Source organism: Talpa occidentalis, unplaced genomic scaffold (assembly GCF_014898055.3).
Source record: "Talpa occidentalis isolate TD23 unplaced genomic scaffold, MPIMG_talOcc4v2.1 talOcc4.12, whole genome shotgun sequence".
NCBI lineage: Eukaryota > Metazoa > Chordata > Mammalia > Eulipotyphla > Talpidae > Talpa > Talpa occidentalis.
Genome location: NW_023601212.1, coordinates 47,000,537 through 47,027,137, shown reverse-complemented (window position 1 = coordinate 47,027,137; position 26,601 = coordinate 47,000,537). Strand labels below are relative to the sequence as shown.

At 51.7% G+C, this 26,601-nt stretch overlaps 1 protein-coding gene and 1 long non-coding RNA gene across 3 annotated transcripts; one reads left to right on the top strand and one right to left on the bottom strand.

The window, feature by feature from the left end:
* Positions 1 to 17,903: 17,903 nt before the first annotated feature.
* LOC129145492 (uncharacterized) lies at positions 17,904 to 20,757 on the top strand. The gene is made up of 3 exons (XR_008551120.1): positions 17,904 to 18,097; positions 18,550 to 18,737; positions 20,739 to 20,757. It is a non-coding gene; the product is annotated as an uncharacterized LOC129145492 (long non-coding RNA).
* Positions 19,058 to 26,388, bottom strand: ARRDC2 (arrestin domain containing 2). 2 transcript variants are annotated; one of them, XM_037506153.2, is made up of 8 exons: positions 26,130 to 26,388; positions 22,361 to 22,427; positions 21,962 to 22,109; positions 21,338 to 21,440; positions 20,993 to 21,249; positions 20,720 to 20,882; positions 20,327 to 20,484; positions 19,058 to 20,080 (listed from the first exon to the last, which is right to left on the bottom strand). In XM_037506153.2, exons 1-8 carry the CDS (start codon positions 26,386 to 26,388, stop codon positions 20,027 to 20,029), a joined length of 1,209 nt encoding a protein of 402 aa, XP_037362050.1. In that variant the 3' UTR covers positions 19,058 to 20,026. The 2 variants fall into 2 exon arrangements, with proteins under 2 accessions (XP_037362050.1, XP_037362049.1); XM_037506152.2 differs by lacking the exon at positions 26,130 to 26,388 and adding an exon at positions 22,521 to 22,920.
* Between the last annotated feature and the right edge of the window lie 213 nt (positions 26,389 to 26,601).

Here is a 26,601-nt window from a genome sequence, read left to right as displayed (position 1 = left end):
GGAGCAGCAGGCGAGACAGGAGAGGTCTGCTGCGCCATATGGGTCACCTCCCTGGCTGGGGATCAAACTCGTGCTGCAGAGGGTGCTGATAGCCTCACAGTGCTGTGCTTAATCCTTTGTGCCACCAGGGAGACCCAACCATGGATAGTCTTAAACCTGATATAGACTATAAATAAAGTTTATCAATTAGGCACAGTAAGATATTAACAATAATAATGATAAAATAGAACAATTATAGTAGCATACTGTAATAAAAATGATGTGAATGTGGTTTCTCCTTCTTTCTCAAAATATCTTACTGTACTGATTATGTTTGGAACAAGATTGACTGAAAAAAATGTGTTTTTCTGTGGCTGACTGCTGTCATAGATGACCATAAACCTGGGGCTTAAATAATAACAAATATTGATGCCCTACAGTCCTGAGGCTAGAAGTCTGAGATCAAGCTGTGGTCAGGTCAGCTCCTTCTGAGGGCCCCAAGAGAATCCACCCCAGGTCTCTTGTGGCTCCTGGTGGCTGCCCCCTTGGTGTCCCTTGGCCTAATCTCTGCCTCTATCTCCATGCCATCTCCTCTGTTGCTGTCATCTCCTTTGCTGTCTCTGATAAGGACAACTGACTGGATTAAGGGTTATCTTCACTCAGGATGCTCTTGTCTAATTATACCTGCAAATGTTAGCAGGTAAACTAAGGGGCACCCCGGAGCCCTCTTTACTTGCACATTCTAAAGGGGTCTGGCTATCTGTGCACACAAAGACTTAGTATAAAAGAACGTTAATAGAATTTAGTTACAAGAGAGAAGAAAGGATAATAGTTTCCAGTAAAACACGCAGAATTACCCATCCTCTTGTGGGTAAATGCCCCGCCAAACAGGGTTGATCCAAAGCAGGACCAGTGAGGCCCAAAAGCCTGCCACAAGTCTAAGGCACTTTCTGGCAGGGACCCATAGGAAAGGGGCAGAAGAGACCTGACAAGTCTGTAATGAAAAGAACAAAATCAAAGAACAAGTCAAGACAAAGGCTGCCATCCCGACACGTGTCTCACCCAGGTCTCTTCCAAGTGTCTTTATATGTCTCTTCTCTGTGTGTCTTCTTCCACATCCCCCAAGTCCCTGGGGCAAGTTAAAAGCTGAAAAGTAAGTGCATCCTTCTTCTCCACATGTCTCTGTGTGTCTCTCTTCTGTGTCTTTCCCTGGAGCCCACCTGCCTTCCATGTTAAATAACTTCACTTGGCTTCTCAGTCTGGCCCGCAATTAAATGGGGAGGGGAGCATGGGACCACCATCTTTCATGGAGATGCCTCTGTTACACAAAGACCCTTTTAGGTGACATTCTAAGGTTCTGCACAGACATATTTTTAGGTGACCAAGCAGGCATTGTCAGTTCTACTTTACAGACCAGGAAACTAAGGCATAGACAGGCCAAGTTACTGATCTGAAGGGGGAGGGCTTGAACCCCAGCTTTCTGGAGTCTAGATCCATAAACTTCACTGATCTATCATGACCTCCCATCTGCCAGGTGTTAGGTCCTGGCCAGAGGAGAATAAGAATGGAAACTTCAGGGGGGTGGCCTTTGCACCTCAGGTTGTTGGGTGATCCCTGTATTAGAGTGTGGGCTTAGAATCAAGGGCCCTCCTATGGTGCGCTGAATGATGTCCTCCAAAAAACATGGCCACCTGGAACCATTGAATTGGATCTTATTTGGAAAAAAATCTCCAGATGAGATTATACCAGATTAGGATAAACCCTAAATCCAATGATGAGTATCCTGATAAGAGAAAGAAGAGAGAATCTGAGACAGAGGAGAGGGCTGGGTGAGGACAGATCTTGGAGCATCCTACTAAAAACCAAGTAGGATGGCCAACAGCCATGGGAAGCTGGGAGAGAGGCTGGAGGCACATTCTCCCTCTAAGCCTCCAGAGGAATAAACCTAACCACAGCTCAGACTTCTCACCTCCAAGACTGTGAGAAAATCAATTTTTGTTGTTTTAGTCACCTAGTTCATGGTACTCTATTATGGCAGCCCTGGATACTCCCACACTTCCTCCATTCCAAAAAATGATTCCCCTGCCTTCCCAGAAGTGACTGGCCGCAAGGCCAGCGCCTGCACACAGCAGTCTGGTCCAAGAGGAGGGAGCATTCATTTCTGTGTTAGGGATTCAAGGGGGTGTAGTTGTGCTCTCTGACATGCTTAGCAACTCCGGAAACTTCTCCAGGGTGTTGGAACCATGTAACCTCCCAGCCATGTGTGAGTTCTCTGCATCTAGGACTTGGAAAACACTTGAAATTGTTGGAATTTGTCACATTTGCCAATCAAATGGCATCTAATTGGTGTTTTTATTTGCATCTTCATTATCTCCAATATATACTCCATTATCTCTCCAATATATATCTCCATTATCTCCTTCATATACTTTGTGGTGAATTATAAGGTTCTTTATGTATGTTTGATACTATTCCTCTCAGTCAAATGTTTTGCAAACACCTTCCCCAGTTTGTAATTTGCCTTTTTACTTTCTTCAAGTTGCCTTTTGATTAACAAAAAGTCCTAACTTTAAAAAATTGAAGTAGGGCCTCCCTGGTGGTGCAGGCAGTTGAGCGCTGCACTGTGAAGCTGTCTGCAGCCTCTGCAGTGCGGGTTTGATCCTGGCCGGCCTGTGAGAATCCCACATGGCATGGCCGACCTCTCCTCTCTTGCCTGCTGCTCCCCTCAGCAGTGTATTTCGTCAGTCTGCCTGTTCTGTTGTCCCCTCTGCCTCTGGTGAATCCTCTCACCCTCCTGCACATCTGGACTGTACCCTGGTTTTGGAATAAATAAAAATAAATCTTAAAAATAAAATAAAATAAAAAATAAAAAATTGAAGTAACATTAGTTTATAACAATGTATAACAATGTTAACTTTAGGTTTTCAGCATTAAGTTTTCACATCTGTATACACTACATCGGGAGCACCTCCCTTCATCTGATTTCCCTCTATCACCAAAAGAAATTGATCCCCCAGCCTCCTCCCACTCTGATAAACTTCATTCTGTTCTCTAACAGTTTATTTATGTTTGTTCATTTACTTTGGGTTTTTTATGGTCACATAAGAGCAAACTGATAATATCTTTTTTTCCATTTGACTTATTTCATTAGGCACAATTCCCCTTAAGTTCTATCTATGTCATCACAAATGGCAAAATTTCAATTTTTTTTAAAGCTGAGTAGTATTGCATTGTGTATATATGCCACATCTTCTTTTATCCACTCATCTTTAATTGGCACTTAAGTTGTTTCCATATCAGCTATTATGAATATGCTGCAATGAGCCCTAATCTTAATATGCAGATTTTCTTATTAGATGCAAATTTTCTTATATAGACCAGCCTGTTGGTTCTTGTTTGGGAAGTCTTTCCTTGACCCAAGCGCAACTACATTTTCTACCAAGACATCAAAACTTTATTTTATTGCAGTTTTGCAGGTAACCCTTTTAAATTTAGTTGAGTTTTGTCTATAATGTGATATAAAGGTCCAATTTACTTGTTTTCAGCAAGGACTCCCACTTCCTGGATCCTTTTAAGGAAGGAATCCCTCTCCAGGCTGGGATGGACCCTCTCCATCTTGGTGCAGAATCCCTGACCTTCATTGGTGTCTGTCAGCATTGAATTCCAATCTCTTGGTCAATGTGTCTCTCCCTGTGACTGTATCCCTTGGACTTAATTACAGGCTTTGTAATTGGTGCCAATATCTGGTAAGGCAGGTAACACCTATCTGTTCTTCTACAGAAGTGTCCTGGCTATTTGCCACCTTCTGTTCGTCGAGGTAAATCTTTGGACCATCTTGTCAAGTTCTAGGTGGGTGGTTTGTGACTTTAATGGGACTCATGTTGAAACTTCAGCCACCTGCCATCTCTCGTGTGTCCTCAGTATCTCCTAATACAGTGTGCGAGTTTCTCTGAAGGGCTGGGAACTCCTTTTGTTTCATTTACTCTTCTTTCCAGAGGTAGGGAGACCTGTTTTACCCCATCAGCCTTCATATTGTGTTCTTGATTCTGCTGTGAGATTTAAAAAAAAAATTTTGTTTTGTAATACCTGGATTTTTTTTGAATACCTGGGATTATTTGTGATTTGTGCCTGGTTCTTTTCTGAGCAGATTGTTGTTGTGGGGGGGGGGGATTGTTGTTCACATGGCATCTTCCTCTGCCTGTTTTGGAATGTGTGTCGAGTTCATGTTAAGCTCCTGGTGAAAGTCATGGTTTAGAGAGTTTTCCTGGGAAATGCTAGGTTTCTCCAGATCTGTCATTTGGATTCCAGCCCATTTCCTCAGGACATCAAAAACAGAGCCAGTCCCAGTCCCCCGGCCCCAGGAAATGGGGTGAGACCCCAGCCCCCTAAAACCTCAGGTCATCACTTCTAACTCCCCCACACTCTTCCCCATCTAGACTTCCCCATACCTTCCAGGTAGACAGTCTGTAAGCTTCACTCTGTGAATTGCAGGTGCCCCCAGGGGAGAGGAGGGGTAACCATTGCTCAGTCATTCCAGCTCCAGTGTGGCAGGTGTGGGAGTGTGCACTGCATATCCTCAGCCCAAAATGGCAGGTGGACGCCAGGAGCACAATTCCCGGCTACTCTCTTGAGGCCACCTGGAGCCTTTGTCTCTGGTCTAGGGCATTCTTGGAGTTTTCCCACTGGGTGCCTCTAGGCCCATTTCCAGGAGGAGCTGTGATTTTCCTCATCCTGGACATCAGGACTGGGATCATCCCAGGAGCCCACGTCTCTGGGACCAGTCAGAGTTGCACATTTATTTATTTATTTTTTAATAAAGATTTATTTTTATTTATGCATACAAGAGGTGGAGTATAGGCCAGAGATGCAGGGGGTGACAGGATTCACCAGAGACAGAGTGGGGAACAGAACAGGCAGATTGACTGAAATACACTGCTGAGGGGAGCAGCGGGAGAGACAGGAAAGATCTGCTGTGCCATGTGGGTAGCTCCCTAGCAGGCCGGGGAATTGAACTTGTGCTGCAGAGGCTGCAGATTGCTTCATAGTGCAGTGCTCAACCCGTTGCGCCACCAAGGAGGACTGCACATTTATTTTTTTTAAGTTTTTTTTTTATCTGTGCATACAAGAAGGGGAGTATGGGCCAGAGGTGTGGGATGGGGGATAAGACGATTCACCAGAGACAGAGTGGGGAGCAGAACAGGTGGATCCACTGAAACACACTGATGAGGGGAGCAGCGGATGAGTCAGGCAGGTCTGCCGCTCCATGTGGTAGCTCCCCGGCCGGGGGATCTGACTCAGGCCACAGTGGCTGCGGACAGTTTGATGGTGCTGAGCCTTAACCCTGGTGCCACCAGGGAGGCCCCCAGTTGCACATTTAAAACATGCCCCATGGAGCTGAATGCACAGAGACCTGTGGTCTGTGGCACATTCACAGGACCCAGGTAACCTGTCCCGTCCCCCAGCTCCCCCTTGTTAGGTTCCTGCTGGCCGCAGGCCCACGCTCCTTGTTGACAGTCGGTTCATCACGAGACAAGCCTGACTCTCTACTCCAAATCCTCCTGAAATCTTAGGGAAAACTACCCCCCCCCCCAGTTTTGAGGGCCCTGCGTGTGCCTCTTCATCCTCAGGGGCCTGCCACTGTCACAGTCTTGGGAGCTGCAGGTCAGCAGCACTGAGCCTCAGTTTCCGCATCACCTTGTAAGAGGGGTAGGCGCCTGTCTGGGGGCGGGCCAGAAAGTGGCCCAGAGAGAAGACCTGGGAGTGGGGTCTCCACGCCTCCCTGTTCCCCTCTCTCTGTCTCCCCTATACCTCTATTCTCTCCCCCATCTCTCTGTTTATCTCCACTTATCTCTCTATCTCTTTCCTTATCTCACCCCTCTGCTGCCATCTCTATCACTCTCTATGTCCCCCTTTGTCTCTCTGTCTCTCTTCTTGTCTTTTTATGTGTTTGTCTCTCTGTATCTCTCCTGTCTCTCTCCATCTCCCACTCTCTGTGTCTCTCTCAAGGTGGGGATTGGGTCCCCTGTTTGACCTCCCTTGACCCTCACCTCTTCTCCCCACCCCCCTCTCCAGTCTTAGCAAGATGAGCCCCTGTTGAATCTCCAGCAAATGTTGATGGAATAAATTTTTGGATGAGACCACAGTTGCACACATTGATCACAACCCAGCCCCAGTCACCCCATTAACCCATCTGCTCCGGAGGCCACAATGTTGAGGCCCCAAAGTGGCTGCCCAGGTCACCTTTCTGAGCCATGAGCTCCCCCATTGGTCACCCTGTTTCCAGTGTCCCAATGACCAAGGACTCTAGGGTCTCAGGAATGAGATCACAGGACACCAACTGGGCATCCTCACCACCCCCAAGATTGTTCTAGAATGGGAACAGACATTGGACCTTTTCAGGGGGCTGCCACACACTGAGATGTAACCTGCTGGTGCCACTGCCTCATTAGGGTGGTGTCCTGCCCTGTGGAGAAGCAACCCCAGCACGTGGACAAAGAGGTCTGTGATGTCTATCCTTCACCTTGACTTGCGTCAGTGAATCCAAGTAACGGCAGCACAGAGCACAATAAATACTGAGTCTAGCACAGGATGGATGAATTCCTCCCTGATACCACCTACGGCACCCCCCTCTGCCCCCCTCTCAGTCCCACAACGAGCAGGGGCTGTTATCCCAATTGCACAGGCGAGGAAGCAGAGGCAGCCTCTGTGCGCCCAGCTGCAGCAGCTCATTACCATCTCCACTCGGGCACTTAACTGCTCTTGTCTTGCTTCTGTGTTTATCTCATGGCGCCCAAATAGATTTCCCAAATGTTTCCTACAGAGCAGGCTAGTATTTACACAATTTAAGATACAGATGTGTTTAATTTTGAAGTGAGAAGGAACATGTGCAGGCCGCTGCACGGCCCAGCTGTGTACAGTCTGGCGCAGCGGAACCGCGCATTGGCCCACCAGAAGCAAGTGCGAGAGGGTGGCCCTGATAGACAGTGACACCCAGATGAGCCGGTGGGAGCTGCACCAGCTTAGGTTTGTGTGCTTTGCACATGGATGGTGCTGCCTAATGATGGATTTCTCCAAATGTGACCCTGTCATTAAGTGAAACATGACTGTGTGGAGATGTCACTTTTCATCCTTCCAGAGCTATGACCAATAACAGAAGTTTCCGAAATGGGGCCTCTCTGGTGGTGCAAGAGGTTAAGTCTCAGCACTATGAAGCTGTCTGCAGCGCGAGTTCAATCCCTGGCCAGGGAGCTGACCCACATGGCTGACCTCACCTGTCTCACCCGCTGTTCCCGTCAGCAGTGTAGTTAAGTGGATCCGCCTGTTCTGCTCCCCACTTTGTCTTTGGTGGATCCTCTCTCTCTCTCTCTCTCTCTTTCTCTCTCTCTCTCTCCCTCTCTCTCTCACACACACACACACACACACACACACGCACCTCTGGCCTACACCCCAGTTCTTGAATGCATAAATAAATAAAATAAATCTTTAAAAAGTTTTTGAAACAGAAGAGTTTGTATAAAGCATTTGAGTTTTGTTCTTTTTTAAAAATATTTATTTATTTATTTATTTATTTATTTATTTATAGAAGAACTGGGGCGTAGACCAGAGGTGAGGGAAGTGAGAGGATTCACCAGAGACAGATGGGGAGCAGAACAGGTGGATTTATTGAAATATGCTGTTAATGGGAGCAGCTGGCAAGACAGGAGATGTCAGCAGTATCTGTCAGGGGATCAAACTCAAGCTGTAGCAGTGATAGCACTGAAACTTAATCCCTAGGCCACCAGGAAGGCCCTGAATTTTGTTTTTATGTTGCCTTTTCCCCACAGCCTGGAAACAAAATATCACATAACTATTTTTACAGCCTTGGTTTGTTAGGGTCTGACTCACATACAAGCAAGCACAGCTGACTGAGTTTTGACAAGCACATACAGTCCTGGAATCACCAATCTGCATGTAATATTTCTATCAGCCAACAAGATTCATGGGGCTCCTTTATAGCCACCACCCCCCAAGGTATACAGGAGGTAATAAATACTGGATGATCACAGTTGTCTGCTGACTGGTACAGAGATAAATGGTGGGGAGATGAGGGTTCCTCTGGCACCATCCCCCACCCCCATCTCAGGCTGAGCCAGAATAGCCACTAATCCCATTCACAGTTAGTGCTACTGAGGCTAGAGACAAATGGCCCAGCAGATCCAGTAGCCTTCATCTTCCCACTACTTTACTGGACCTTCATCTTCCTCCTCAAAGTGTAGATAACAGAAAGGCAAGTGTTTCTATAGATTGGATGTTTGTATTCTCCCCAGATTCATAAATTGAAATTTTGACACCCCCCACCAATGTGATGATGTTCGAAAGTGGGGCCTTTGGAAGGTGATTCAGTCATGAGGTTAGGGCCCCTGTGATTGAAACTGGCCCCTTATAAAAGGGACCCCAGAGAGCGCCCTTGCTCCTTCCACCTCATGAGGACACAGAGAGAAGATGCCATCTGTGAACCAGGAGACAGCTCCTGTCAGGCCTTGAATCAGATAGCACCTTGATCTTGGACTTGCAGCTTCTAGAACCTTGTGAAATAACTGTTCAAGCTGCCCTAAGACTTTTTTTATATTAGCTGTGTTGGACTGAGACCTGCCACATTCTAGGGTCACCACAGGTCCTCCGTCAGCAGGATTGTGCTCCTAAGTCTCGGAGTCCCTGTCTGTAAAATGGGGTGCTTATGGACCAGCCAGACTTTGTGGCTCTTAAATGAGGTCTCTCCTGGCTCTGGGGGGCCCTTGAGGCATCAGTGACCTTTATTATTGTGATAACCCCAGTCCTGGTTTTTCTCTCCTGAGTGTTCCCATCAGGCCAGCGACTCAGGAAACTTCGGGGCAGAAGTGGTGGCGTGTGTATCTCTTCTCCCCCAGCCTGGGCAGAGGGGGCACTGGGGTGGCTGCCCTTGCTTTTGCAGGAGGTGGAGGACACCATGTGCTGCCTGACTTACCAGGTGACCCTGGTCACCCTAAACTTAGATTTGTTGACTGTGCTGGAGACTGCAGATTGTCAATGGAAGCCAGGGGTGACACAAAGAAGGTGCCTGGAATCATCATGCTCCTGCCACTCCAGGACCTTTGCACATGCTGCCTCCTCTGCCGGATACTTGCTGTTTTCTCTTTTTACCTGCAAACCTTCTTTTGGGGCCTCTTCCAGATATCTCCTCCTGCAGGAAGTCCTTTTGGACCCCACTGGGTATATGTCTCCCCTTTGGCAGGTCTTGTCTAAGTTATAATTTTGCTTTTACAGTGATGCCTTGATTAATATCCATCTCCTTATTGTTGAGATTCCCTGCTCAGGCAGGAACTGGGGTGCCTGCATACAATAAATACTTAATAGGGCCTCCCCGGTGGCGCAGCGGTTGAGCGCTGGGTTGCGAAGCTGCCCGCAGCCTCTGCGGTACCAGTTCGATCCCCGGCTGCTCCCCGGCCACCGGAGGAGGGTCCCACATGGCGCACAGACCTCTCCTGCCGCCCGCTGCTCCCCTCAGCAGTGTCCTTCGGTCCTTCTGCCTGCTCTGCTCCCCGCTCTGGCTCTGGTGAATTCTCTCACCCTCCCGTGCTTCTGACTGTACCCAGTGCTTGTATAAACAAAAAACAAACAAATAAATAAATAAAATAAAAACATGCCTCTATAAAAAAAAAAGAAAAAAATACTTAATAAAGACTGGTAGAATCAATCACTGAATTGAATATAGTGGTTCCTCTCTTATCTGTGGTTCAGTTACTCATTGGCTGTAAATATTTTGTACAATTAGATATTTGGAGAGAGAGGCCACATTCACATCACTTTTATTACAGTATATTGTTATAATTGTCCCGTTTATTATTAGTTATAGTTGTTCATCTCTTACTGTTCCTAATTGATAAATCAAACTTCATCATAGGTATGTGTGGGGAAAAAACAGTATGTGTAGGGTTGATTCTATCTGTAATTTCAGACATCCATAGGGGTCTGGGAATGAATCATTGGCAGATATGGGGGAACTGCTGTGAATATTGATTGATTTCCCTTTTTCATTCATTCAACAAACTTTACTTTACCCTGCAGGGTGCCAGGTTGGACTCTGCGTGCTGGGAACACATTGTGAATGAATAAATCTAAACATCACCCCCCCATCTTCCTGTGGGGCCCCTGTGGTGCAGGGTCCAGTGACCATTCACTTGTTTGCTTGTATTTGTTTTTTGGTTTTGTTCCTGCCTCTTGAATAACGGCACCATTCTTGTCCCCAGGCCTTGTTCCTCAGAGAAGATTCATTTATGAGTCAGTGGTCAGACCTACTCTAGCCCATTTCTTGAGCTTCTAGGAGAGATAAAGACAATGAATAGCAGAGCTAGCGACACATCTGTGCCTGTCCCGGACCCTCCTCCCCTAGGATGCTCACAATCTCTTGTGAGGCCAGGCTTTGTCCTAGGGAGGCCAGAACTAGCACATAAACTACTAGGCACCCAGTTATCTTTGAAATTTTGATCAACAATCAAAAATTTTTTAGCATAAGTATATCCCAAATGTTGCATGGGGTATACTGATGTGGAAACCTTCATTATCAATCAGAAATTCAAAGTTAATCCTGTATTTTAGCTAGCAATTCTGATCCATCAACATGGCCATTTTACAGATGAGGAAGTGGCTGGTGCCCAGAGAGAATACGCCATGTGCCCAAGGTGGCTCAGTCAGGGACAGGCAGAGGGAAAATCCAAGCCAGACCAGTGTTCCAGTCCTGCTCCAAAGACCCCAGCATGAGTGTAAGGTTCCTTAGCAAGCAAAAGCCCTGCCTCCCTGGTGCCAGGGCCACTTTCCTCATTCCTGCTCCTGTGCTGGAGATGCTCGTGAGCGGAGCCCAGCTTGCCAGGACCAGGGTCTTCTGAACTCACCAGGACTCAGGCATCCGGAAGCCAGGCTGCTAGTCCCCTGTAAACAGCCAGTCTCGTGTCACTGTAAACAGCTGGTGTCTAGAGTTGTCACAGTGCCCGACTCATGTTGTGACTGCCATGTGACCTGATACTCCACAGGCCCCTGTCACTCGATCCTTGGTAAACAGTGTTCTGAGAACAGGGCCAGCAAGAGCCCTGTCTGGCCTGGTGGGTGCAGCTCAGAGGCTGGAGGGTGGGTCAGAAGCCCAGAGCGCTGGCTTTGTCCTGTTACTTCATAAACATGGAGTCTGGATGCCTGTCTTGTCAGTGGTCACACATTGTTACTCATCACCCTGCCCTCATAGTTCTCAGGGGGACACCTGCAAGCACTTTGAGCAGAGCTCTGATACTTTGTAAATAATGAATCCTGATACTTTCTTACCCACAGAGGCCCATCCAGGGACTGGCAAAGGCCGGCTCTGGCTAGGACCTAAAAATGGCTCTTATACTTTTAAATGACTGAAAACACAGCAAAAGGAGATTATTTTGTGACACATGAAGACATTTCAGTGTCTGCCCATGAAGAGAGTTTCCTCGGCTCCAGTGGTGCCCGCCCATCTGCGCCTTGGTTACGGCTGCCTGCAGTGCGCAGCGGCTGATGTACAGTAGAGGCAGGCAGGCCCTGTTGATTCTCTTTATAGAAAAAGTTTGTCAGTCCTGATCTCAGCTCTCAGCAGTCCCTGTGCAGAAAGTCCTCAGTGTGGGCCATAGGTTCATAGAAATTGAGACTAAATGAAACACTGTATGAGAAAAGCAGCTCCTGGAATCATGAGATTTCATTCAACATTGGGCTAGATTGCTCTTTCTCATCAATGTTATAACGAAATCATATTGAACAAAATGATGTTATTCATGGCCCTGCTATACTGGGCTAAGTATCCTGTTGGTAGTTCATTTCCACAGTGTTCATATGCTATGCAAACAAGGATTCCCTTTACTTTGTAAGAGTCACATGTAGCCTGATGTGCTAACACGCTGAATATTCCGTCTCCCACAGGAGTTAACATGCCGAGACTGTTGGAAACTCAACAAAGATGAGACCCAGAGGGCCGCTGAGAGTAAGGTATGAGGAAAAGTTGGGCCGGACCTCCAACTGGGTCCAGGTTGAAGAACTGGGGTGTATGCGCAGTGGCCAGGCATGTTCAACCTGGACACAGGGGCACAGCCTCTTTTGACCTTGGGTTTCTCATCCATGTGCAGGTGATCAAAATGAGGACTTTGGCTTGGCATTTGGAAGGAAATTTTGCTCAGGGTCAAGATGGTAGGGTATCTTGGGAAAGGCCACAAATCACTTGTTCCCTCCAAACCAGGCAAACTCTGTAGTCAGGGAAGCAACGAGGATCTGGGTTTGAGACCAGGAGATCCTCTTAGAGGGGTTTGCTCTGGTTCCTATCATCGGATTCTCACTGCATACTGTGGTCCCACCTGCTCTGAGCTTCCATAACAGAGGGGAGACAGATGATTGCTGAGCCCCAAACACATTGTAATTATGAATCGTCGGAAGTGCAAAGGAGATGTTGAGAGGGAGAATGGGGAAGCTTTGGTCAAGGAGGGGACTAACACCTGGGGGAAGAGAAAGTGGGACCTTATGAAGTGTGAGGAAAGGGCTAGCTGGCCGGAAGGAACAGCAAGTGCAAAGGCCCTGGGGTGTGATTGAACCTGTTGTGACGGAGGCTGTGGAGGCCGGCTCACATGGGGCCTCCTGGTCTCATGTGAGGAAGGTGTATAAGGTACAGGATCTGAGACTGGTGTCAGGCGTGGGGCTGCCCCAGGGATGGGATACTGAGACACAAATGAGATGACCCCATCACACCACCTAGGGCCTTGGAATGTCTCTGATCCATTTTACAAATAAACCAAACTTGTGTAGATCTGGGGCCTTTGAGGTAAGTGGAAATGCCCTGCCTCCCCCTGTAAATAGCAGCATTTGGCAGGTTCTGGGAGTGATAAGGCAGCACGAGGCAGCTCTTGGGAATCAGGCATGGCAGGGCGCCTGGACCAACTCCAGAAAGTCAGCATGTGGGAAACAGGGCTCGTACTCTTGGCTGGATCATGCTGGGCTCTGCAGAGGTCTCCCCCCGGCCTCTCTAGAGGGAATGGATATAGTCAGACCCATTTGCCCTCAGCCCAAGGGATCAGGATTTGTTCTGAGAAAGAAGGTGTTGGAGGTGGGATTTGGAAGGATGAGTAGACATTTGCCAGCAAGTGAAAGGCATCCCAGGAATGTGACATGTAGGAGGCCCCAGTTCTGCCCTATCTGGTTCCTGTTACTGAGTGACCCCAGACAGGCCCAGCACCCTAGGTATTTGCCCAACTTGATGTAGGCAAGGATAAAGGCGAGCCCAGTTTCAAATCTAGGCTTTTTCCCACTTCCTGGGTAACTGTGGCATGTGGAGACATACTAAGATTGGCCCCAGTTTACAGAATAAACTGAAGCTAAAGAGGGAGACCACCTACCCTCTGACTCAGAGGTAAGTGGTCAAACTAGAAGCTGCAGTCAGGACTCAAGAGTGGACTCAAGAGTGGGTAAGGGTAGTCCAGAAGTGGGGGAGGGATCACTCTCCCAAGCTAACATCCTGAATTTTGAGAAATGGAGAGGAGGGGAGGAAAGAGCAGCCTGGCCAGTAGGCATATCAGGTACAAAGGCCCTGAGGTAGAAGCCTATTTGACAGCCTCCAGGAATAGTGAGGAAGCTGATGAGCTGGGGCAGATGGAAGGAATGGAGGGTGAAGTGGCTACAGGAGTCATTCAGGGTCTTGTGGACCATGAGGGGCCAAGATGGTTTGGAGCAGGGAAGAAATTGAATCTAGAGTGACCACTTGTAGCTCACTGGTTGTTGACCTGGACATTCAGAGGCCTAGGAGTCTCCACACAGGCTCCTGTCTGCTAGTACACATCAGCTTAGGTCAGCACAAGCTGGTGCCTTCCAGTATAAACCAGCTCTTTCAACAAGTACCAGCACCCACTGTACAGAGACACATATGCCCCACACCCAGGCCCAGAATTTCAAATGTACCAACCAGCTCTTCTACTTTCCATATCTGCTGAGATGTGTAAACCCATCAGAGCCCATGCCTCTGGCAACAAGGCAGAAATGCAAACACGTATGTGGACAATGGTGGCTCCATTATTTCTAGGTCATTTGCAAACACACACACACACACACACACACACACACACAAGCATGTGCATGCGTATACACCCCCCACCCCAACATGCGTCATGCAGAGGCTCAGGAAGCACGGCTAGGGGCTCCCTCGAGAGCTGGCTTCCTGTTTTCAAAGAGGTCTGGAACTGCTGGTGGAATGTTCTGGATAAGCCCGGTCTCTTCACATTGCCTCAAACCCCCACCCCATGCAGGCCCACAGCCTCTGCACCCCTTCTGTGCCCAGTACTGACCTTGTCTTACAGTGAAGTCAGGCTCCAGATGAGGAGACGGAGCCTCAAAAAGGTCCTACAACCAGCCCAGGGTCACCCAGGAAGGAGGAAGTGGTATTGGGAGTATGCTGGGGTTGGAGGTTCACAGGTGGGGAATTGCTCCCTGCTGGGTCCCAGTTTCCCCACTCAACCCCAGGTTCTCCTACCCCACACTTAACACACATCCATGTCTCCAAAAGAATGGTCACCTGTATCATAAACATTAACAGTGTCAATTTCAAACAAAGCAGATCCAGTCCCCACCTCAGGAGACTGGTAGGAGGGGAAGAACCCAGTCCAGGAACAAATAAAAATGTCTGCACTGCTCTTTCTATGCTCTAGTCTCACAGAGCCATTGGGTACCTGAGGATACTTCTGGTTCTCTCTTTGCCTGCTTACCATTCTTCTGCCTGGAGTGCCCTTCTCTAGGTCCCGGGTGAACTCCTCTTCATTCGTCAAAGTCCTCTCCTCCTGGACCTTCCTAAGACCCTCCAGTCCCTACTCTTCCCACTGGCTCACCCTGACTCTACAGTCCTGGGTGGGGGGGAATGTGGCCTCTACAACAATGTCTTGGAACTGTTCTAAAGTCCTCGATGTGATGGCTAAGATGGCCCTGTTATCCCTATGTCCCTGCTGACAAAAGGCTCTGATTGGCCAGACCTGGTCACATGTCCACACCTAGAGCCAGCGAATGAACCAAGCAGAGAGAGTAGATGCCCTCAAGACCCTTTCACCAAAGACTTAGCAGTCCTCTGCCTGTCCTATCTTAGTTGGGAAACATTGGGCAAGTCGCGAGTTCTCTGTACCTCAATTTCTCTACCTGTAAATGGGGCTGGATATGGGAGTACAGAAGGCCAATCCAGACATGCCAGCTCCCCTGCTCCCCATCCCTGCTCAACAGGTCCTATTTATCCCACCCCCATCCTTTATTGTTCTCTGTGAATCATACCCCACCTCCCCACACCCTCCAGTGATAGGGCCGCTCAGCGTGGCAGGCACTGATGGCCTCCGGCTAAGTCACTGCTCCCTCCTGGGCCCCTTGCCCAGTCGATGTTTTCTGGGGAGTTTTCCTGGCCTTCCATGAACATCAAAAAGGAGACTCCTGGGTGGGGGAAATGAGGACAGAGTCTCATGTAGATAACTTTCTGTGCAACCTGGCAACAGTTCAAATCCCACATCCTGTCTCCCCACCCTACCCCCATCACAGGGAGGCCATACCTCTTCCCCTTAAAGTTGGGGGACTCCATGCATCCACCAGTGAACACGCCTCCAGCACTCGCCAGGGCCTGGCCACCACGGATGCTGGGATCTGGGGTGAGGGTGATCACTGTCCTATCTGTTCAGACAGGTGTAAGCTAATTGTATGCACATGTGCGCACACACGCACGTGGGTCTGTTAGTGGAGGCCTCGACCATGTGTGCCACGTTTGATGGCCCATTGTGTCTCTGCACATGCGTGTGAAAATCACGGCTACCCTACCCCTGTGGGCAGAGCCTAAAAGACAGAGAGAGCAGTCCCTGACTGGAAAAGGTGCACCAGGTCGGGGGATCTCCTGGGCATGGGTGTGAGGGCTGGGGAATTGCTGGTGCATCTAGACACAGGGAACAGCAGGGAGTATCTAGACACAGGGAACAGCAGGGAGCAGCAAGGTCACAGGGAACAGCAGGGAGAGCAGTAGGTCATGAGGCGGCAGGGGCTGGGTGGTCAAGCAGGGCTTGGAATGCTAGCTGGCTGAGGAGATGGGGAGCTTTGTGTGAGCCTGGGTGGGCCCAGGCAGAGCTGAGCTTTGAGAGGAAATGTCGTCAATTCTAAAATATTCATGGAGCTGCTACTGTGTGTGCCTGGAGCTGGAGACACAGGGGGGCCCTGGGGAAGCATATATCACCGGAACAAAAAGTAAACTTGTAACTCTGGAGAGAGGGAAAGATCAGGGAGCAAAATGTATCAGGGCAGGGGTAGGGGGTACTCTGGGCTGAGGTTGGGGAGGGCATCTTGATGAGATGTGTGTGATGTGATGACGTCTGCAGGGGAGACCATCCTGGAGCAACCTGAGTAGAAGGAACTCCTGGTGGGAAGCACAGTGGTGCAAAGGCCCTGAGGTGGGCATAAGTAGGCAGAGGGACAATATTCAGGAAGATCTAATCCCAGAATAGGGAGGGGAGGCATCGGGGGCAGCGCTGGTGGGAAGTGGGGTCACCAGGACAAGCTGTCCTGTAACTAGAACCCAGCAGGAACACAGCCCCCTCCCAGCCACCCCCAGTGCTCCCTGCTTGCTCAGGACAGAATGTGCTGAGAGGAGAGGCCACGGTGGCTGCGCCTGGTGGCTGGAGCTGGGTGGCCGGAAGATTCCTGAATAGCAGCCCAACTGGGCCCCCTGCCAGCGAGGGCGGAAAACACGGTGCCTTGCTTGCCTGTCACCCCATGTCCCGGCCCTGTCAGGGTCAGGGCAGGAGACAGAGATGGTGAGAGAGTCAGAGACTGAGAGAAACAGAGGAGAGGTGACCAAGAGAGGCAGGGAGTGAGAGTCAGAGACAAAGAGACAATGAGTGAGACAGAGATGCAGAGACAATAATACAGAGACAGGAGGAGACAGAGGCAAAAACAAACAGGGACAGAGAACTAGTGAGGGGAAGAGATAATGAGAGAACATGGAGTGGCAGAGACAGGGGACACGACGACAATGAGAAAGACAGAGACTGAGTGAGACAGAGAGTCCTGGCATTTATCTCTCTGCCTGGGAGGCAGGTGCTGGGAACAAATGCAAGGGGGGTGACACATCCCCCAACAAAATTTTCATCCACTCCAGAGTAGGGAGGGGCCCCTCTCCGATCACTCAGTCAATCAGCAATCCCCCTCATACTTGCCTTGTGTTGAGACACAGGACACAGCCCTGTCTGGACCCATCCTCAAAGGTTCTGACAATCAGGTGAATATATAAATGAGAATCATGAGAGTAATGAGGGCTAGAAGACGGGATAAAGGATGGGGAGGGAGTAATGGGGGTGGCAGCTTTAGCCAGGAGGTTGGAGTGTCCCTGAAAAGATGAGGCTGGAGGTAAAGAGGAGCCAGTCACAGGGAAGTGTCTTTTAAACAGAGAAAACCACATATTCAAAGGCCCTGAGGTGGGAACCAGCTTGGGGTGTTTGCTTTGGTGTAGCCAGGGATCAAGGGGGACCTGAAAGGAGTGGGTGGCAACTCTTAGGGGTCTGGGGAGAAATAGGATTTTATTTTAGGAGTGTCTTTGATCATTCTCCTCTGGGTCTTAAAGTCCCTCCCTGTGTGCAGGGAGTTCCTTGAGTTGGGCACGTCTGGGCCAGCTCCATCCTACTTGTCATTTATTTAACCAGAAAAGCTGCCTCCTTTAGGGATCAGAGTCCCAATAGTTGCAGATGCAGAGTCCTAAGGACACATGGTGGCTTATCCTCTCAAACCTGCTGGGGGAACCTTTCATAGAATTGTACCCACATCTGCTGTTGTGATAAACACATTAGATGCTGTTCCAGAACATGGAACTGGCAACTGGAATCTTGTGTCTTGCATGTCCCCGGTGACCCCCTCTTTGAAGCTGTCATTTTGGTGTCTGCGGTGACTGTACTGTGGGAATATCTCCCCTCATCTGATCTGGGTCACAAGGACCCTAAATCTGGTGTGCTCTGAGCACATGCCTGGTGCAGATGCTGCCCGGCTGGGAAGGGGGTGGACTCAGGATCAGGAGTAGATGGAAGTAACAGAACAAACGTAAACCTGCTAAAGGGTAACTGGGCACTGTGGAGGGGAGATATCCTAGTCTAAGATGGGGAAACTAAGTCTCAGGTGCAAACCTGAACCCAGATCTCCAATGCCTAGCCCCTGCCCTGCCAATCTTCATCCTTATCCCTGGACCCTGACAATGGCATCCTGGGCTGCTAATTTTCACTCCTTGGGCAGGCTGGAGGGCACAGCTAACCGGAATTCTAATTTCACCTTCCTACAAAGGGCGGGGCCTCGGGGCCCGAGTGCTGGTCCAGTGGGATGGCCTAGTGGGCGTCACTTGGGTGGTGGGGGTATGGACTCCAGAGAAGCAGGGCCTGTTTTGAGTGGTGACTCCATCAGTCCTGATTGTGGGACCCTGGGCAAGTGGCTCCAGAAAATGACAGCCTTCATGCCATGAGGGCTGCCTTAGAGCCCAGGAAATATCAAACGAATTCTTGCCTCTTACTTCCACAGCAGCCTTTTCCTGAGGGCCAAACGTGGGATCACCCGCATCAATGGAGTGAATGGATGAACACAGTGTGGCCCATCCACACAGGGGAGTATCTCGCGACAATGTGGATGAACCTCAAAACACGCTGAGTGAGAGACCAGACACAACAAGCCACAGTGTGTGATCCATTCATATGAAGGGCCGGAAAGAGGTAAATCCAGACAGAAAGCAGATTGAGGGGGATGTGGAGTGGCTGCTCATGGGTATGGGTCTCCTTTTTGGGGTGATGGATATTCTAGAACTAGAAAGAGATGGTGGTTGCATATTATTATGAATGTCCTAAATACTAGAGTTGTACACTTTAAAAAGACTAATTTGATGGTATGTGAATTGCACCTTAATTAAAATAAAAACAAGCTAGACTCAGACAGGTAAGCTTCCTAGGTTTGGAAGATCTTGACCAGGGATGGTGGTCAAGGCCACCCCAGCTTCCTCAGTAGCTGGGGGGAACGGGGCAAAAAGGGGATAGAAACCAGCAAATCCAGTCTTTTCCTCCACATTTTTATTTTAAAAAGTAATTGTACAAAAGAGAATGATTTAAGGCTTATCATAAACACTGACTCCCAAGCAGCACTCTGCCCCACCCAGGGCTAGAACTCTGCAGTTGGGAGCTTATGCAGCTTTCCCCTCGTGCCCTGTCACACCAGGACACAGGGGTCTCTACAGCCCTGCTGTGTCACTGCAGGCTGACCTCTGTCCCCAGGGCCTAGCTTGATCTCTCATGCCCTGCAGTCTTTGGAGGATCCCCAGGTATCCAAGCTTGGACAAGGAATCACTAGTGGGTTTTCAAAGGCTTCAAAGGTTGGAGCTGCTGCCCCACTAAGCTCCTATCACTGGCTTCCCTGAACACCTGTCCTGAGTCATCTCGTCTGTCGAACCTTGCTGTGTCTCTCTGACCAAGGCACTTGCTCTCTCAGTCCAGTGCTAAGATGAAGGTGGCAGCCTTCACACCCAGCTCAGTTCTGACCTTCTCTGACTTCTCCTCCCTCTTGCTTGTCTGCCTGTTGAGCTCTTCCCTATATGCCAAAGCCTCAGCTAAAATGCCCTCTCCTGTAGGCAGTCTTCTCTGCTCCTCTTTGGACTCTTCCAGCTGAGTCCCTTCCTCTGGTCCCATGAGACTATACATGTCTATGTCTGGCTCTGTCTCCATCAGACTAGCAACCCATGGGACCTCAGTACTTCCCAGAGGCTGGCACAGGTAGTCTCACATCCTGTGCCGGGCATTGGATGCCTTATGTGGACGGCCAGTCCAAACAAGTCAGATTTCAGCTGGCTCTTCCTCAGCCTGTGTCGTGCTGAAACAGCCCTGTCTCTTTCTGAGACTTAGTTTCCCCAACTCCAGTGCAGTCAGGCTGGTCCTTCTTGGCCCAGCCACTCCCCCTGTCCACGGTGGCTGGAAGCACGTGCATAAACCTATCCTTCGAGGTATTCATTTGCTCCTCAGCAGGTCATGCAGCGTGGCCTCATGGCCTCAGAGGGTGGGTTTGGATCCTCCTGTAGGAAATGGTCCTGTCAAGTCTTAGTGGGAACCCAAGGCCAGATATACCCCTCCCTGCCCCACCCACATCCAGGCATCCAGTGGGGGAGTGACACTTAGAGCAGACTGGGATGAAAGGCGGGTTTGAAGAGTCAATGCATAGGTGCCCCATTTGTGCTTACAACTCATCTGTGTATCAGATGCCCCCATCTCAGACACCAGGGCTTGGACAGTTGAAGGGGTTCCCCGAGCCCTGAACTCACCTCTGAGTACAGGGGTGGTGGGCGGTAGCGGAACTCCTGAATGTAGGCAAAGAAGGGGCCTTCCAGGTTCATGTGGTGGTCCCGTAGCACCGGGACGGGGCTCTGTTCCGAAGCTGCCACCTCCTCCTCTGCTACCACCTCTGAGTACTCCGGAGGGGCTGGAAGTGAGAGACATAGATTAGACTGGAAGAGGAGGAGAGCGGGGAGAGGGGCTCCAAAATTGAGGACAAGGGCCAGAAACTGGCTTGTGTCAGTTCTGGGGCTACCAGGTTGAGGTCTCAAGCTGGGCTTCTGGGGGGATCCACGGCCACCATGAGGATTACTGTGTGCTTTTATAGGTGGGGGACTTGAGGCTGGGGGAGGGTCACCTGACAAGCAGGCTGGGGAGCTTACCCTCAGGTGGCTCTGGGAGGGTTCCCAGCCCCCAGTCCAGCAGGAAGCTGGCATGGCTGCCCACACTGGAAGAGCGACTGCCAAAAGGGTGCAGAGGGATGGTGCCGATGACCAGCGGCAGCTCCAGGAGCAGCTTGGATGTGCCTGGGATGTCCACGCAGACCTGGAGAAAGAGCCACAATGGAGCAAGACCAAAAAGCCTTGGGAGAACCCCAGCCTGGGAAACCAAGCAGAAGCAGTCACCTCAACTCCTAGGACCACCAGGACACTCACCTTGAGGGCGTAGTCCACGTGCAGCACACGGCAGTCCAGGATGGATGGACCAACAGGAGGGATTCGCAGTGCCCGGCCCTGCCATAGCACCCGCCGCCCAGGGCCCACAGGCTCGCCAGAGAGACTGGCCACTACAGCTCGTTTCTGCTTCCGGGCGCCTCGAGCCATGAAGGTCTGTGTCTGGACCACAGCCGCCCGAGGCAGCACTGGGCGTGTGGAGCTGTTGTCAATCTCAGCAAAGACGGGGATGACCTCACCTGTGGTGGGGAACAGCAGGGCTTCAGTTTCTCCACCTGCAGCCCCAACATTGTCTTCATTCCCCATCCAGCCCCTCTGGCCTATTACCTGGTGTGTACCCTTTGCGGTCGATCTTGGCTGAAAGGGAGACGAGGCCTCGATTACTGTACCAGGATCGGGCGACCTTCTCCCGAGCTCCAGCCTGAGGGGCCTGGGGGGTGCAGAAAAGGTACATGAATGGATCACTTTGTGCATCCACCAACTTTGCACAGCTTCCAAACACCCCCCCCGCCCCCTCCCCCCGCCCCCAGCTGAGGGAGGACTTGGGACAAGGCCTGATTTCCTTCTAAGGCCTGATTTTCTTCTAAGAAGCCAGGAACTATCTATAAAATGGATCAAGGATACAATCCATCTCATTAAGCTAAAAACAAAATGAACTAGGCAGGTGCTTAGTGTATAATTAGTGCTCAGTAAGCCATTATGATTGCAAGCTCTGTCCAAGCTCTATTTCAGATGAGGCTTCTGAGGCTCAGAGAGGGTAAGACAACTTGTCCAGAGCCACAGAGCAGATTGGTGCAACTGGGATTTGCACCCAGCTCCAATGGACTCCAAAGGTGTTCCTATGCCTGCCTCCCTCCCTGCCAGGACCCAAGTGGGAGCTCTGCTTTGTGAAAGGAGCCAGGCACCTGCCTGTGGTGTTCCTGTCCCACCTCCTTGGAGGCAGCCACTCACCAGCAAGGCTGGTGTGTTGATGTCCACCGGCTCAATGACAGTAAATACCTTCCTTGCCCGGCGGGCAGGGACCCAGGGTCGGTGCAGGATGGCCTTGATGCAATATCGGACACTGCCATGTTTGCCCTCAAATGAGGTCACCAGGGTCCTGGGGGATAGGAAAGGGGCTTCAGGGGGGAGATACAGAGCCAGGTGTACATAGGGGTAAACTGAGGCCCAGGGTAATTCTAGGCTTTATGGGGAGTATTGGGAGGGTCCCTGGGAGGAGACACACAGACACTCCTGAGAGTCCCCCAGGAAGACAGTCTTAGGGTTCTGGGGTTCCCAGAAACTGAACCAAATCTGGAAGGGGCTGTAGACTTTGGTACTCTCCCATATCCTGCACCCCAAATGACTTACGGGGGCAGCTGGAAGCTGAATGGGAACTCGTGGCGTCCAGGAGGTAGCATCGTGGTCTCTCCAGTGTCTGCAGGTAGGAGCAAGAGGGAACGGCTCAGAGACCGCCAGGTTCCTGGAGCGCGCGCAGCAGGAGCACTGCGCCCGGGTCCCAGGCTCCTACCTGGCACTAGCAGCGTGGCACGGTGGCTCACGACCTCCACACGCTCACTGTAGGTCTGCGTGTATGCGGTGCTCGAGCCTGCGCTGCGTGACTCGGTCCAGTGCACGTGGGCGCGGCCCCGCGCGCGCAGCTTCAGAGTGCCCACGCGCGCCGGGCCCGCAAGCTCTAGTAGCACCCGGCCGGCCACGGCCTGGCCGCCGCAGAACACGGGTTCGGCGCCGGCGCTCGCGCCATCCAGCTGGATTGCGAACGCCTTCACCTTGTCGAACAGCATCGTGGCCTGGGGTACGAACCAGCGACGCGAAAACCCTGGACTCGAACCCACGACTACACCGCCCCAGGTTCCGGCACTGCAGCTCCAGTAAGCGAACTCGCCGCTCGCACGCAAGCGCACTCGCCCACCCGGCCAGGGACTCAGAACCCTGCGCCGGCGCCGCCTTTATATGGCAGGGCGGGGCGGGCGGGGCCAGAGGCCACGCCCCGGAGGGAATAGGCCAATGGAGAGGCCAGGGCGTGGCTCCGTCCAGGCGTGGAGCAAAATAACAAAACGCCCCCTTTCCCGCCAGCTGCTGTCTACCCTCGGGATCCCGGGGTTAAGCTGAAATATCGGGGACCAGAGCTACTCTCTCTCAGACCCCCGGCTGCAGAGCGGAAACTATATCCCGGAGGCCGGCCTGGGCCTGTGATGGCCTGCGAGAGCATTCCGTCGCTCGCTTTAACCGTTAACCAGCCACCACTTGCAGACGTGACGGGCGGCATGTCCCGGCAGAAGTGGGGGCCGGGGGGTGGTTGTGGTGTGGTGTGTGTGTGTGTGTGCGTGTGTGTGTGTGAGAGTGATGGTGGCTTGGCCGCACAAGTTGCCCAGAAAGCCTAGCAGTAACCCGGCCTCACTTTCCCTGGGTACAGGGAAGGGGGGAGCAAGAGGGCGGCGCCTCTCTCCAGAGCCCCGAACTACCCAGGGCCTCTTTCCCCTCCGCCGCGAGAGACGAGAAGGCGTGAGTGCGGCCTCCCTCCACTCTGGCACCCGCTTCCCGCCTCCTGCGATTCGAATGCTGCTCAGCTGGGTGACCCGGCCTTAGTGACAATCTCCTGAATCTGTTTCCGCACCTGAGAGGTCTGTGCTTGAATCCGGGGTAGCCCCAACTCGACCCCTCCTAGAACCTTGCTCCCGGGTCATCAAAACCCTTTGACTTGCCGCCCACCACTAGGTGGGGTCTGGCCTTGAAGCTTTTACCGTCGTAGCCTTTCCTACTAACCGGATTTTTTTTTTTAATTATTTGTTTATTTATTTGTATTGTAAAAGAGCTGGGGTGTAGGCCAGAGGTGGGAGGGGTGGTGTGTGTATGAGAGGATTCACTAGCGACAGAGCAGGGAGCAGAATCGGCTGATCTACTGACATACACTGATGAAGGGAGCAGCGGGCGAGACTGGAGAGGTCTGCTGCGCTGCACCATGTGGGTTAGCTCCCTGGCCTGGGATGGAATCAGGTCATAGAGGTGATAGCGCTGGGACTTAACCCGCAGGCCACTAGAGAGGCCCCCACCAGACGTTCTTTTCCTAATTTCAAGTCCCCCTGTCAAACTCCTAATGCCCTTAGGCCTGGCCCTATACCTACTTCGGCACACCCAGCCCCGTGCGATCAGAGATAGATCCTTTGCAGGAGACGCTCAGGCACCCTGGGATTAAGGACTGCGGTATGACCCCTGGGCGATATGATGCCTCTCGGGACCTCATTTTGCTCAAGGAAGAAACCCACCTACAGTTTCTAAGGCGGGAGGGAGTTGCCTCCTTGGGATCTGCGGGGCGCTGGCACCCTCTGGTGGTATCTTAATGTACTGCTTCTCGAACCCACTCCCTACCCTGGCGGTTCCCATAATCTATCTGGTTCTGGCGAAGCACGAGGTCTCTGCACCCCCAGTGGGGGTGGGGTGGCAATTATAACCAAAAGCGGGCACTAGAAGCCCAAGATAGGGGTTTGAGCAGGACCGAAGGGAGGGTCAGAGGCTGATGACAAAGTGATCAGCATGGGTGACTGTGTGGAGGAGGGGCTTGGGGGCTGAAATACAGAACTAAAACCTCCCAATGTTAAGTGGAGCCTAGAGGAAGGATAGGAGATCATAAACTTGGGAGAAAGGATGGGGTAATCCTGGAGGGTTGGGAGGCTGGTACTCCCTCAGTCCATTCACATATGGGTCCCAGAGGCCCAGAAAGGGGAAGAACCTCCTTGGAAGTCACACAGCAGCCCCTTTAGTGTCTCAAAGGAAGCTGCCATTGGTTACTGTAGGGTAGGAGCAGCCCCAATTTCCTGTGAGTAGCAAGGGAAAGGAAGTGACTGAAGGCCCCTTCCTGCCCCACCCCACAGCCCTCTAAGCTTGGGTGTGCACAGCTGGTAATGGGAGAGTCCCTGCACCTGGGGGCTGTTGGGACAAAGCTGCAAGACAGTAGGCAAAGTGTTTACTCTATGCAGTCCTGAACAAGATGGGGGTTGCAGGTCAGGAGCAGGGTGTCAGTTACGTCTGCCTCTGTCCATTTTGCAGTCAGGTACAGTGAGGTCTGGCTTAGCCAGGAAGTGGCATCCAGAGCAGTCAAAGAGCAGAAGCCCTCTGCACCCACAGCATATGGTGGTGGGAATAGACTCCTCTCTCTGTGGTTCCTAGCCTGCTTCTGACTGGCCTTGTGGTAGAGGGTGCAGAACTGGGGTTCAGAGCCTCTTAAGAACATGTCCAGGGGCCTCCCTGGTGGTGCAATGGATTAAGAAGCAGCACTATGAAGCTGTCCACAGCCACTGCAGCATTAGTTCAATCCCTGGCCAGGGAGGTGCCCCACATGGTACAGCAGACCTCTCCTAACTCACCCACTGCTCCCCCCAGCAGTGTATTTCAGTAGATCTGCCTGTTCTGTTCTCCACTCTGTCTCTGGTGAATCCTCTCAGCTCCTGCACCTCTGGCCTGCACCCCAACGCTTGTATGCATAAATAAATAAATCTTAAAAAAAAAAAAAACAGAACATGCCCAAAAACAAGACTCCCAGCTTGGTATGATGCCATCCCAAGTCTCCTGCTTTTGAAGGCATTCCCACCTGCAAATACCATCAGGATCCCCACCCAGGGAAAAACTCCATATAAACAAGGGGTGAGGGGTACAACTGAGGGAGGGGCCATGGGTGGCACATGAGACTGTGGTCTTCTTTGAGAATCCAAGATCCCAGGATTGGGGCTAGTGAGAAATCCTGAGGAGACTCTCCTGGCTCCACTCAGGTCTCCCCCCAGAGTGCAGATAGGGAGTCCCTACTGCATAGCTTCTAAGTCAAAGGTGTCCCTGCTCTGGAAGGGGGCACTCAGACCAAAGGAAGCGTTCTCTGGAAAGAGTAGTTTGGCCAGGATTAGGTAGGTGGTGGGTGTCCTGGTAGGTGGGGCCAGACCCAGAGGAGGTGGTCTTCGCTTCTTGAGAAAGAAGTCACCTGTCCGCACAGACTACGTTGAAAGTCTCCGGGACTTGCAAAGGGGCGCCCAGACCTGGGAAATGAGTTCCCGGGAACGCTGACTGGGGAGCGGCTGGGTTGCGGCTGGGTTGCGGGTGGGGGCGGAGTGGGGGTAGCCGAGCAACTCACCCCAGAGCAGTAGCTGCCGCCGCCGCAGGTAGGTCTCGGCGGCCGCGTAGTCACTGGACACGGCGTTGACCCCCACGCTTCGACCCTCCAGCCAGTGCGTGGCCGCGCCGCCGCGCGCCGCCACCTCGAGCGCTCGAACCCGCAGCGGCGCCGCCACCTCCAGCAGCACGCGGCCGCACAGCCGCTCCCCGCCGCGGTACGCGCCGCCGGGGCCCCGCGCCAGCTCCAGCCCGAAGCTGCGCACGCGCCCCGGGCGCATGGCGCGGGCCGAGGCCCACGGCCCGGGTGGTGCCAACGGCGGGGTCGCGCACCCTCGGCGCCCCGGCGCTCGTCCCTGAGCCCGGGCAACCTCGGGGCTTCCTCCCGCCTCTGCTAACTCGCACCCGGCGTGAGCGGCCCCGGGAGGACTTCCTGGTTCTGCCCCGTGACGCGCGCGCCGGCGGCCAGAGACTCGCGGCCCGCGCTGATGACT

What these genes read in the sequence shown, in the direction of transcription:
- ARRDC2 (XM_037506152.2), bottom strand. Translation starts at nt 22,794, where the DNA reads ATGCTGTTCGACAAGGTGAAGGCGTTCGCAATCCAGCTGGATGGCGCG. An exon ending in CCGCAAAGGGTACACACCAG is followed by an intron (nt 21,250 to 21,337) that starts GTAATAGGCCAG and finishes TCCCCACCACAG; the next exon opens with GTGAGGTCATCCCCGTCTTT. An exon ending in ACGTGGACTACGCCCTCAAG is followed by an intron (nt 20,883 to 20,992) that starts GTGAGTGTCCTG and finishes CTCTTTCTCCAG; the next exon opens with GTCTGCGTGGACATCCCAGG.